Source organism: Pongo abelii, chromosome 15 (genome assembly GCF_028885655.2).
Source record: "Pongo abelii isolate AG06213 chromosome 15, NHGRI_mPonAbe1-v2.0_pri, whole genome shotgun sequence".
Taxonomy (NCBI): domain Eukaryota; kingdom Metazoa; phylum Chordata; class Mammalia; order Primates; family Hominidae; genus Pongo; species Pongo abelii.
In genome coordinates, this window is record NC_072000.2 from 51,156,473 (window position 1) to 51,169,058 (window position 12,586).

The 12,586-nt window shown below is 33.9% G+C and overlaps 1 protein-coding gene across 2 annotated transcripts in view; it reads right to left on the reverse strand.

Moving 5' to 3' along the window:
* The window catches only part of MDGA2 (MAM domain containing glycosylphosphatidylinositol anchor 2), an 825,106-nt gene that overhangs the window by 345,027 nt on the left and 467,493 nt on the right, over positions 1-12,586 (reverse strand). For both annotated transcript variants that reach the window (XM_024231654.3, XM_054530089.2), the window contains one exon: positions 11,278-11,452. In XM_024231654.3, the coding sequence (XP_024087422.3) occupies positions 11,278-11,452 (175 nt within the window). The remainder of the gene's footprint in view (positions 1-11,277; positions 11,453-12,586) is intronic.

Here is a 12,586-nt window from a genome sequence, read left to right on the forward strand (position 1 = left end):
AGTTAAGTAAGTCTCTTTGTTAAATTCACAATTTTGCAAGTCTGAGAGTTAACACAAGAAGAAATGGAACCATGATCTTCTAATCTTAGCTTAGCATTTCAGCTACTACAACAATTATCTTAACTCTGCTATGCTGGATTCTACTCTCTCTGATGATATAACCATGCTGGTTCTGTTTACCACTGTGTTCCCAGCACTGAGTCACACAGAATCTGCGACACAGAAGTCATTTGATAATGGTTTGTTGAATGAATACTGAATGCTTCACTATATACTGTACCATATGAAGTAGAATTTTACTCCCACAAAGGGCACTATTCAAAAACATTGTTTTGCAGATCTCAGTCTCACATTGAAAATACTGCTGTTCATAGAAAAAAGAAAGAACATAGTTAATTTCCAACTCTGGCTTTTCCAACCAAAACATACTGACCCCTCAGAGAACTGCCATTAAGATTATTAGTCACTTGCTCTCTTTTTCATAATATACATATGGACAAATGCCATCATGTCTTTGCTTGAATGCTTGCTTTGAGGAAATTTATAAGAACACAATGTTTAAGCAGTAAGTTATTGTTATCATTAAGAATGAGTTAGCACAGACTTTAAAACATATAGAGAGGCCAGGCCTGGTTGCTCATGCCTGTAATCCCAGCACTTTGGGAGGCTGAGGCAGCAGAATCTCTTAAGTCCAGGAGTTTGAGATTAGCCTGGTTAACAGAGTGAGACCTTGTCTGTACAGAAAGAAAAAAAAATAGCCTGGCATGTTGGCATCTGCCTGTAGTCCTAGCTACTCAAGAGGCTGGGGTGGGAAGATTGCTTGAGCCCAGGAGTTAAAGGTTGCAGTCAGTTAGGATCACTCCACTGCACTCTGGCTCTGTCTCAAAAATAAAAATAAAATAAAATAAGTATATAGGTAGGGCTGGGTGTGGTGGCTCACACCTATAATCCCAGCACTTTAGGATGTGGAGGCAGGAGGATTGCTTGAGGCCAGGAGTTCAAGACCAAACTGGGCAACATGGCAAGACTCAGTCTCTACAAAAAACTAGTAAATTAGCCAGCCATGGCAGTGTGCACCTGGAGTCCTAGCTACTCAGGAGGCTGAGGTGAGAGGATCACTTGAGCCCAGAAGTTCGAGGATGCAGTGAGAGCTATTATTGCACCACTGTACTCCGGCCTGGGCAACAGAGTGAGATCTTGTCCTAAAAAATGGAGAGATGATAGATAGATAGATGACTGATAGACTATTTCTTAGAATTCAGAGATCATGAAAGAAAGTCCACAAGTCTAAAGAAGGATGAAGATAAAAATTCAAATGCACATTTTAAAAGATATAACATCAAACAGTTTGATTTTATGTCCAGTGCCCTTGAGTAATTAAGCAACACGTGTTTCTCATACCCTAAGTTTGTCACTGAGTTGTTCATTTGGACATAGTTACAGTAAATAATGACATAAGGTGACCTCTACTCTGTAGGAGTTTACAAGACCTTTGGGAGAACAAAATGTATAGCTATGAATATGGGGGTCAAGAAGCATGATAGAGGATGGGGAGCAGGGAGGTGAGGTCGAAGGATGTTGCTTTAGGAGGATGAGGAATTAAATTTCAACGGAACAGGAGAAAAAATAAGCAGAGGGGCTTGGATTTGTATTAATCAAAAACATAGAAAGAATGTAAATTTTGAGTGGCAAGTACTGTGATAAGCATTGAATTTAAGGAAGATTGATCTGGCAATAATCTGCAGAATAAATTTAAGGACAGAACTATTATTGAGAGAGAGGTCTGCTGGGAGGCCTTTTGCAGGAACCAGGTGTGAAGTGATGAGAGACTGGAATAAGATAGTGGAAGTGGGATTAAAAAATGGAATTTGTTCCCCTTTCTCTATTTTAGCTCATTCTGAAAACTGGAAAATATTTCTAAAAGCTTTTTTTCACATGTTCCCTTCTACATTTAGAATACAGCACTTAGGGGTGGACACCTGAAAACATTTGAAACAAACCCTTTCATTTACTTCATTCACAGCCATCTGGATGTCTTGATTGCATATCTGCCTCAGCGTTACCTCATGAAACAGGGATTTTTATATTCTAAGCCTGGTGACAAACTCAAGAGATCATGAATAAAAACACTCCAGTGCCCTCTAGTAGGGTGCAGAAATTTTCACTTCACTTTCAGTTTAAGAGATTGAAAGTAGGCTGCTTTTCAGATACTTCAGTATTTCATGGATCAATCACACCAGTATGTTTCAGAAGCTAAGACATATTAAATTTTTCCCTCTATCAAGAGAGAACAGAGCTAAGTTTTTGAAAATATCAAGTATCGAAGCAAGGTCAGATGTACTCTCTGACACCCTTCTCAAGAATCATTTCCTTCAATTGTCAAAAGGAAAAAATAAAATAAACTCTTGTCTTAAAGTTGGAGGTAGAAATCATTTTAATTTTAAAGAGCTTCTTATTTTGTATGAATCTCATGGCTTTTTTACTCTCTCTGAGAATCCTTCCACCTTATCCTATAATGCCAGTCAACAATGCATATTTTCAAAGTACTTGACCTGACTCACGGTATAGAACAGCAAAAGCAAAGGTAGCCAGGTTTTCTTGAAACTGTTATAAATGTAAATTTGATAGTATAATGTATTCTGAATACATTCAGAGAAAGTATGGCCTCAAGGGCTAAATAATTAAGTAAGCAATAATTTACCTTTCAAACTTTTACTTTACCTTCTGTGTGACTCAGAATTTGCTGAACTTTAAAATACGTGAGAAAAAAACACATTAAACATCCTCCCTTTTTTATATTCAAACCATTTTATTAGCTCACTTTACTCGTACAAATTATATTCCTTCTCCAAACATTTTTTTTGTTTTTATGAAATGTCTGTGCAATACAGAGTTGATGGTAGCAGACTTTGCCCTCAGGGAGAAAGCTAGATTCAGAGGGCTCCATGAACTGCCTGGAAATCAGAACGCTGGATGCCAATCTCCATTCTCTGGCTGACTCAGCAGGAGCATCTGCCTGCCACTTAACCGCCACTTAACCTTTGGCTAGGGAATCCCACCCAGACAATGCACTGTGTTCTTAAGGGCCTTTTATTCAGTTTAACCATAGATTTACCTCTTTTAAATGACCAAATTTATAAATAATTTTTGGATGAAAGAGAATCTTTACAAAATTTAGATGTGAACATTTTAAAAGATCTCTTGGTAACAATAAGAGCAAAAGTATAAACACAGTCGCACATTTGAATAGCCTTCTATCTTTATGAAAAACACTACAAGCTTTCATTACAAATGTATTCCTGAGAATACGTTTGCTCAGGAATGGATAGTTTTTATAAGAATAACAACCTAGAAATTAAATGCACACTGATGTAATGATTATATCCATTTTTTTTAATTCCTTAACATATTTAGTGAGAGGGCTTTCTAATGAATGTCATGCATCACTTTTCCCTTAGTACTTTTGATATGTAAACAAATTTTTTAGACTTACTCATCTAATTTTTAACCAAAATACTTTTATGTCTATTTTTCACGTCTCCAACTAATTATAAGGTTCTACAAGGCAAAAGCCTTGTATTTTTGTTTCATCTCTCACCAGTAGTTCGAGTAGAGTGGTTTTCATATTGTAGGTCACCAGTTAACACTGCAAACTGACAGACTAATTGAAGTGGCCTTCCCAGCCCTCCAGCTCAGAAGGCTTATAGAATGCCTGAGATTTTCAGAATCAGGTTGAATGAGGGACCTAAACGCAGTAGGAACAGGTGCAGAGCAACTGAGGGAAAGCTGCCAGTTGCCATTCTGATTGTGTATTTGTGAGATTCCGGAAGACTCCAGTAGGTGCTCCGTGAATGCATCTTAAGAGGGTGCATATGACCAGTACTGAATGGATAATAATTGAGAGAGGACTAAACTGATTTAAAAGTAATTCTTCTCTAATGTCCTCTGAACACGAATCAGTAAACAGGTATGTAATAGGATTTTTGACAAAGCTCTTTTATTAGGAACTCTAATACTATTTGGAAATTAGATTGGTTGTATGTCCCACTTGTAAATAACACTGATAAGCAAGTATTCTTCATGGGTATAATTCAGAAAATTGCAAAATCCTGTCTCAAATTTTATTAATAGGGCAATTTGCATGACAGCAACTCATTTTAATAAGCATTGTAATTACCACATCAAACATTATTAAGACCTTCCAAACCCAAGGCTGATGTTTTGGGAGGATGGGTGGTGGGTGAGAAAATTTTGCTTAATAGGATTTACATAAAGGATTGATTTCTTTATGTAAGGATTATTTATTTTGCATCTTACATAAATGGCAGATCATCATTCATACAGTAAAAACATTGGCAGTAAAAGTTCAACATAATTATGACATAATTAACAGTCTATCTTTCAATTTAAGCTCTCATTTCTCCTCCATACCCACCATCTTAACCACTAGTCCTTAAACTCTGTGGGATTATTCTCCCTTATATCGTGCCTTTAATCAAATTTCTCACCCATTAAAAGATACCTTTGGCCTTCCCCACTACTCTGTTAAGAATGGTGAGGGGTCTGATATTTTCCCTACTTGCTGGCTAATATATTAGCCTGCCACAGTTTCATGGATGCTAACCGCAAACACAAGACTCCTGGGTCTGAGAGAAAAGACCTCATTACTGAAGCCTCAAAAGTATGTGCTTCCTCTCTTCATAGGTTTTCCCTCCTTAATTTTCATAGGGACAATGTGTTGGGCAGCCCAGGTGAATGCCATGCACATCAATTGGTTTCTGACACAGCTAAGAGACCCTGAGCTCAGGAAGCTCCCCATCTTATAAAGGTCCTGCAAGAAAGCCTGATTAATCTTCGCCCCTGAGGTAAATATTATATTTACTATCCTGGTCAGGAAACAAATCTGCCCTCTTCCCTAAAGGCAGACACTATCTCTATTGTTTGTTACACAAACACTCTTGAAAAAAGGAGTTCCGAACACAAGCTGTCGAAAAACGTGTAGAACTGGCAGGGAGAATTCTTTCAAAACCCATCCCTAAAATTGCAGTGTAAATCCTATTTCTTTCATAAGAGGCCACAATAACCTTTTACTTCCAACACTATATTTTCAGGGTCATTAGCATATCATTCACTGTTGTGTAGCATAATTTATGTTATTAACCTTATTACTTAACATTTGTAAACCATTTAAATGAATTAAATTGTCACTTTGTCTTCTTTAAACTCATTGAAGGTACAAATTATTTAATAAGTTCCTTTTTAGCCCCACAAAATTCAGTGGAGCTATATTTTGAATAGCCACTCAATGAATGACGTAAAAGTCAAAGTTATTTTTTAAAATATTTTATTCTAAACAACATGTAAGAAAATTGTAGTGGAAATTAACCTAGAGTTTTATTCTAAAAGGTTTAGAAGAAAAATTAGTTATCAGAATGTAGTAACAACATTCCCTATGCTATTTGCATATCTTTTATATAGGAGATAATATGTTTTTAGTCAACTTTATTTGGTGTAAAATATCAAGGAATATCGATTCTTATGAATAAATAAAGTGTGAGTATAAATCTAGTTTTAAGTTTTTGAATTAATAATGATCTGCTAAAATGTGGAATGAAATTGGTTTTGACTTCATGGAGCTTAATAACAAGAACCTCCAAGGTAAAAATCTTCAAATCTATACTTTATTAACTTTTAAAAAATGAAACTATGCAAGTGCAGTTTTAAAAGCCAAATAATGACACATCAAACAACCTTAGGTATTTGCAATACCCAGAGGCAACCTTTTCTAATGCATCTCTTCACTATTTATAAATGGTTTTGCCTTCAGATTTGTAAGTGTTCAACTTCTATTTATAGACATATTTTTCATTTTCACATTGTCTTACTGATTTCTTCTCACAGAAAGGAAGCATTTAACTCTTATACTAACCTCCTCTCATCCACTATATATTTATAGCATGCTTTTGGTTAAATCAAGTGTTGTTATTATGACTATGCAAGCAATCTTTACAGCTGAACCTTGTAGTATATTTGGATTACATTTCACGTCATACAGCTTTTTACACTCCCTTAATAACTCACATATTTTGTATACTCAATTTTGTATCCACCTATCATTACCATATTATTAAGCTTTCCATGAGAATTTGTCTCTAAAATATCAGGTAAGCATCCATTATTCCAGCTTCAATCTGTCCTGGTTGCTTCTGAAGCTCAGTGTATGACAAGCTTCTATTGTCGTGCTGTCCGGCTTCCTTATCATTCTGAGATTAACTTCAATATCTTCCTATACATAGCCTCTTATTTTGGGGATGATATTTCTTCCTTTTTTGTTTACTTCTTAGTTTTGGAGGAAAATAGATAAAAGTAGTATCCTCAGCAAGGGTGCATTAGCCAAAAAAAATTGAAATCTGATAGGTCTAAAAATGTCTTTCTTCTTCTTTGATATTTGAAAAAATAGCCTGGCCATCTGGAACATTCTAGTTGAAATAATTTTCCTTCAGAATCTCAAAAGCTTTACTCAGTTGCCTTCTGGCCCCAGATTTCCATTGTGCAGACCTATGCCATTTTGATTCCTAATTTTTTATATGTGAGAATTTTGGAAAAAATAAAAACTCTTTGGACATTTTAAAGATCTTCGTTTTTTTCCTGTTTTGAAGTTGCATGCTGATATGTGCATTGAAGATTTATTCCATTGTGTTAAGGATCCAGTGGTAGCTTTATAATTAAGAACACATGTCCAACTATGATAGGAAATTCTTAATTAAAAAAAAGTCACTTTGACTGTTTGGAACTCTTATTCAAATGTTTGATCTGCTAGATAAATACTCTAATTTTCTTATCTTCTTATGTAGTATCTACTTGATTGTAAAATTTTGTTTTACTGTTTATTTTCCAGCCCTTCTGATTTTTATGTTATCACTTTTAATATTGTAAGAGCTATTTTATATTCTCTGAAAGTCCCTTGTTTGTGTTTTCCTGTTCTTGTTACATGAATGCAGTATTTTCCTTTTTTTCTGAGAATACTATTAGTCTGTTTTCATACCGCTATAAAAAACTGCCCAAGACTAGGTAATTTATGAAATAAAGAAGTTTGATTGACTCACAGTTCAGCATGGTCGAGGCGACCTCAATAAACTTTCAATCACAGCGGAAGGCAAAGAGAAAGCAACGCACCTTCTTCGCGAAGCGGCCGTGCTAAGCACAGAATGGAAACAGCCCCTCTTCGGCGAATAGTAGACACCTTCTTCACAAGGAAAAGTGCCGAGCGAAGGGGGGAAAAGAGTCCCTTATAAAATCATCAGATCTCGTGAAAACTCAGTGACTATCACGAGAACAGCAGGAAGAAGACCACTCACATGCTTCAATTACCTCCACCTGGTCTCTCCCTTGACAGTGGAGATTACGGTGATTATAATTCCAGATGAGATTTGTGTGGGCGTGGGGGAAACTATGTTCAGACACTCAGAAGATACTCAGAAGACACTCAGAAGCGATTTTCCCCAACAACAACAACAAAAATTGTAATTGGTTAGCTTTTGATCAGAAATATTTGCATAAATAACCAAATCCGATTCGGGAAAGAAATTCAAGTCACTGTGTGGTTATAAAATCTACCAGCCTATAAATATATTTTATCAATAAATTATATTTCCTAAAACTCTTGGAATGCTTTTACAATTCTTAAATGATAAAATTATAGGTCCTATAAATTGAGGAACATGATAATAATTTTTCAAACTATTCTTGATTAACATAGTAAAAAAATGCATGTGGTAGTTCCTTTATAAAATCTACATAGCTTAATATTTTCTACTAAATTAAATTTTAGAAAATTATGTGGGAAAAAGTCGCCAATAAAGATACATAAACTTTCTCAAAGTGATCAAAATGTTAATATAGCTATTACAAATATTTCAAAATATCGATCTAAAGAAAGTCATCCCATTTTATATTATTCACCATTGTGTCAAATTCCTTTCCTGAAACTACATTTCCTCATCAAAATAATGACTGGTTAGCACATAATTTTATTTTAGGAAGGTTTTAGCTCTAAAGGTAGAAACTTGTAGAACGTGGGATTTACTGAGAGATACCTATTTTCACTATTATAAAAACTCTCTAAGACTACTGATGCATTACATTAATATATAATTATGTGTTATTATACATCAATAGATTATGGGGCAGATTTTAGAGACAATCTTTTATAAGGGATTCAAGACTAAATTCTAACATTATTAATTACTCTTTTTGTTAAATCCAAGTCATACTCTGCCTCAGCTTGGTGTTGTAAAATATTTTTTACTGCCGATTTTGCATGAGTGTATTTTTTTATGCATATCGTGTTTCCAATTCTACTGATGTTGATGAAAGTTCCACATGTGAAATCAGTTTAGAAAAAGAAACAGAAACCTACAATGCAGTGGATGATTTTAAAGGCATGATTCCAAACAGATAAAAACAGTCCTTTTTTTTTTTTAGCATTTCCTAAAATAGTTAAAGCAAAAGTACCTGAAATAAATTAAGTCATTCACTTGCTTATAGTTTATATAAATGAATATCTATTCAACTAAGCTGTCCAACATTCAATCAAAATTAGAGCACAAATAAATCTTAAGGATTATAATTCAATTTTAGACACCAACATTGCCAGATTTAAACATAACATGAATACACTAGTCATGTCTTTATCAACAATGATAAAGCATGTTTTAAATTATAGAAACTCAGGTAGAGAAAACGTACTTTAAACTAAAAACTCTGGTCTTCAATCAAGGTTGTATTTGGAGCACATGGACTCCTTAGATAGGTCTAGTGGTCTCTATTGTTAAGTGTTCTTATCACTCAAAGCATGTTTGAAAATTTACTATCTGAAGGAATTAATTTATTCAAGCCCTCAAAAATAGGAATAACTACTTTAAATGTATGTTTACATCCGCATAGTAGAAAGATCATTGGCGCTGAAGGTAAGGCATTCTCTGGGAAATTTATATTAGAGAGACGTCATGTTTATTTATAGAGTATAGAACTTAACATCATGTTATTTTCTCAAATAGTATAATTTTAGACAGCTTGTTAATAAAGCCTAGCCACCAAACAAGTACTGAAAATAGTACTTCAACATGGTATGCATCACAGTGATATTTCATTGAAATAACATGGAACGAGATGCTTGTCAAGTCGAGGTTGCATGAGAAAACCCCAAAGGAAGTCAAAGAAGAGAAAGGTAACAAAATAAATGTCTTCAGGCGTGGTTGAATGGAAGAGGAGTCAAACTTTAGAAGGCTAGCAGGGTTTGGGAAATCTGGAGAGAACAGTGCTATTATTTCCAGTAAGGTGTGTGATATGAATGAGATACTCAGGCACAACCCAGTCTGCACAGCAAGAGATAGGAGCAGGTAGAAAGGAGAAGGCATACTGCAGACTAGCAATTAAAAAGGCTTTCTATAGTAAAAGGAAAAGAGAAAAATATTTTTTAAGTCTCTAAAAATGTGAATTTCCCCCTTTATATTTAACTTGTTAACCCAGCAATAAGATTTTTAAATTATCAGACCTATTGTTGCAGAAATGCAAGTCAAAAATCCTACATTCAAAACCTTTGGAGTGTTTCAGAAATTTTCAGATTTTAGAAAGGTTATATAGTATACATGCCATCTATTACATAACACACTTAGCTGGATATTTGGCTATATTGTGTAATCAAACACATTTCCTGGGCAAAACATGATTATTCAAAGTCTAGTAAATAAAGAGTGTAAAGCTTTTTTCTATTCAAGTCATTTCAGGTCAAATTTTGACACCACACTAGTTAATATCAACTTTTGCTTATAAAAGTTACAAACAAAACATATCCACTGATTTTCGAAAGTTTTTAGATTTTACAATTGTGTTTAAGGTATTGAAGAGGTGTATTTTAAAATTTCATGACCTAAACTGCAATAACTAAAACAGCAGAAGTATGTACTCTAGACTATTACAAAAAGTATTCAATTCATGTAAATTAAACTTAACCTAATTTAAAATTGTATATGAACAAAAATACTGAAAATATTTAGTCAGGAAAATGGAAGCCAGGTGCTATACTATTTTGGGAAGTATACAGGTGTGGTCAACCTGTGCACCCATAATAATAAGGAAAGGGTGGTACAGGGGATGAAGGTTTCTAAATTATGCTAAGGGATGAGGGGCAGGGTGCTTTAGGAAATAGAAGATACTGGAGAGGATGAAACAAGGATTTCTCGCCCATCCTTTCCAGAAGGAAAGCAGGTATCTGAATGTGGAAAGCAAATTACAAGTGCTGCTTTATCACCCACTTCTCAGTCATCTAAATAACTAAATGAGATTCAGCAGAGCATCTGACAAGTAGACCATGTATAATTTCAAGCCCCTTGCTAACTATGTAACATCCTATCCTGCACTGAAAGAAAGAGGAAAGAAAGGAAGATAGGCAGAAAAACAACATCTTCTCAGTTGTTGCTTATGTCTAAATTACTTTAAGAAAAGAAAAATAATTATCTTACATTAGAGACTTAAAAGTTAAAATGCAAATTCTTGTAAAAACATAATGAAGTGATAGAAAAACCTGGGCAAAAGACCAAATTAAATGTAGGCCTTTGCTTTGTTTCAGTGGGGAATTAAGGAGACCAAAAAGATTTAAAATATTATCGTCAATAGCAAAATGTAGGAAAATGAGACTAAGAACAAAAATAAATCAACAAACACTTTTCAGGTGGCACAGCATTGTCCAGGGTTGGTGCTGATTACTTTTAACAGAGTTGGATCAAAAGCAGACTATACGTAGAGATTTTTGGTCATTTACAGGCCAATTCATAATGCTCTGTTTGTATGATGTACATTTAAAAAAAAAAAAAGAATAGCTGTATTCACATGTAGGTAAAATAAACATAAGTTAAAGAATATACAGCATGATCCTATTTTAATAAAAATATAAAAATGCATGTATATATTTATATATAAAGACAAAAACGTATACATTAAAACCCCAGTTATTAGTGGGATTACCAATGGTTATTGTCTTCTTGTTAATATTGTTCCTAAGTGTTCTATAATGAATATGTATTATATCATAGAAGTTATGAAAGTTTCTAGTGAAGATTCCTTCCTTCAGGAATGTTTTAAGGGAGCTATCATGATTTTACACAGTTTTCATTCTCAACTAAACAGAACGCTATGGTTTTTGAGAAAACCATAGACTTGTAGGACAAAAGAAATCCATACTAGGCTTAATTATAGTTTTCTGGAAAATTTACTTACAGTATACATCCACTCTGATTGACTTTATCGCTGGAGACCCCAAGCCATTCTCTGCTTTACAGTAATACCGGCCTCCTTGGTGTCGCTGAATATTTGTAATCCTCAAAGTCTCATTGAAGACACTTGAGTCTTGGAATCTGTCAGAGGCACTTCCTGCTGTTTTGGTCCACCTGATCTGAGCAAGCATCAACAAAGATTGTTACTTTAGGTTGGTTTTCCCACAGAGAAATCAAATAGCAATCACTCATTTGAAGAGTTTGCATTTAGAGCTGCTACATTGCCTCTCCCATCAAATTATTGAAAAAAAAAATAAGGTTTACAGACACGATTGAATTTAAAAATTTTTAATGTAATGTCATCATTGTACAGTGTGTGTAATTTGAATTCAATTGCATAGAATTCATCAATTGCCTAGTCAGTGTGGAGGGCAATATAAACTATAACATAAAGGGAGTTAAATATCAGTAGTACCTTGAAAATATAGATTAACTTTTCTTTTTGTTGGACATTTAAATTTGTTTTTCATATTTTCCAAACCTTGTAAGATAATTTTACTTATTTTGTCCAAGTAGGTTCTCATTTTATTTTTGGACATGCCTCATTCTTTTATTTGAAATTTCCTATTTGATTTGAATAGTTTAGACATAATACCATAATGGCTTATTGAGATTATGTATAATTTTAAACACCTGGTTGTTTAAGAGTTTTTTTTCTTTGATGGCTTTGCTATAATAAGCCCACAAATGATTTGTCTATTTTGATCATCAGTATTCACTTTACATCAATAATTATTTTTAAAACAATGTAAACTTTTCAAGGAGAACATTTCTACTAAACTGCCAAAACATTTTGAATATCTAAAACATTTCATTATAAACAATACCATTATTTTAAACACAGCTGTGTACAACAGACTTCGTTTTTGCTAGCAATAATGACTGGTATTCAACTCAACTTTTGTGTATTTTAGTGTATAAAACCTGAATAAAAGCCACATACTCATACTGTAAAGTGATACAAAATAGAAAGTAAAAATAATTTGATTTTATTTCCCTTTGTGCCCTGCTATATATTTTAGTTTGTTTTTATTTTAAGGCTGAGAAACAGCTGATAGAAATCCTCTGTTCAAACACATATGCTGTGACATGGAAAATGAAACTAAATACTGAATCATCAAAACAGAAATCCTATAATATTGCCATTATATATACCTATTTTCATATGAAGTTAATTAAAATGTATGATCTAATGGCATAAAAAGTATCTTTAAAAAGTTATCCACATAATTAAAATATCTGTGTAAATATAA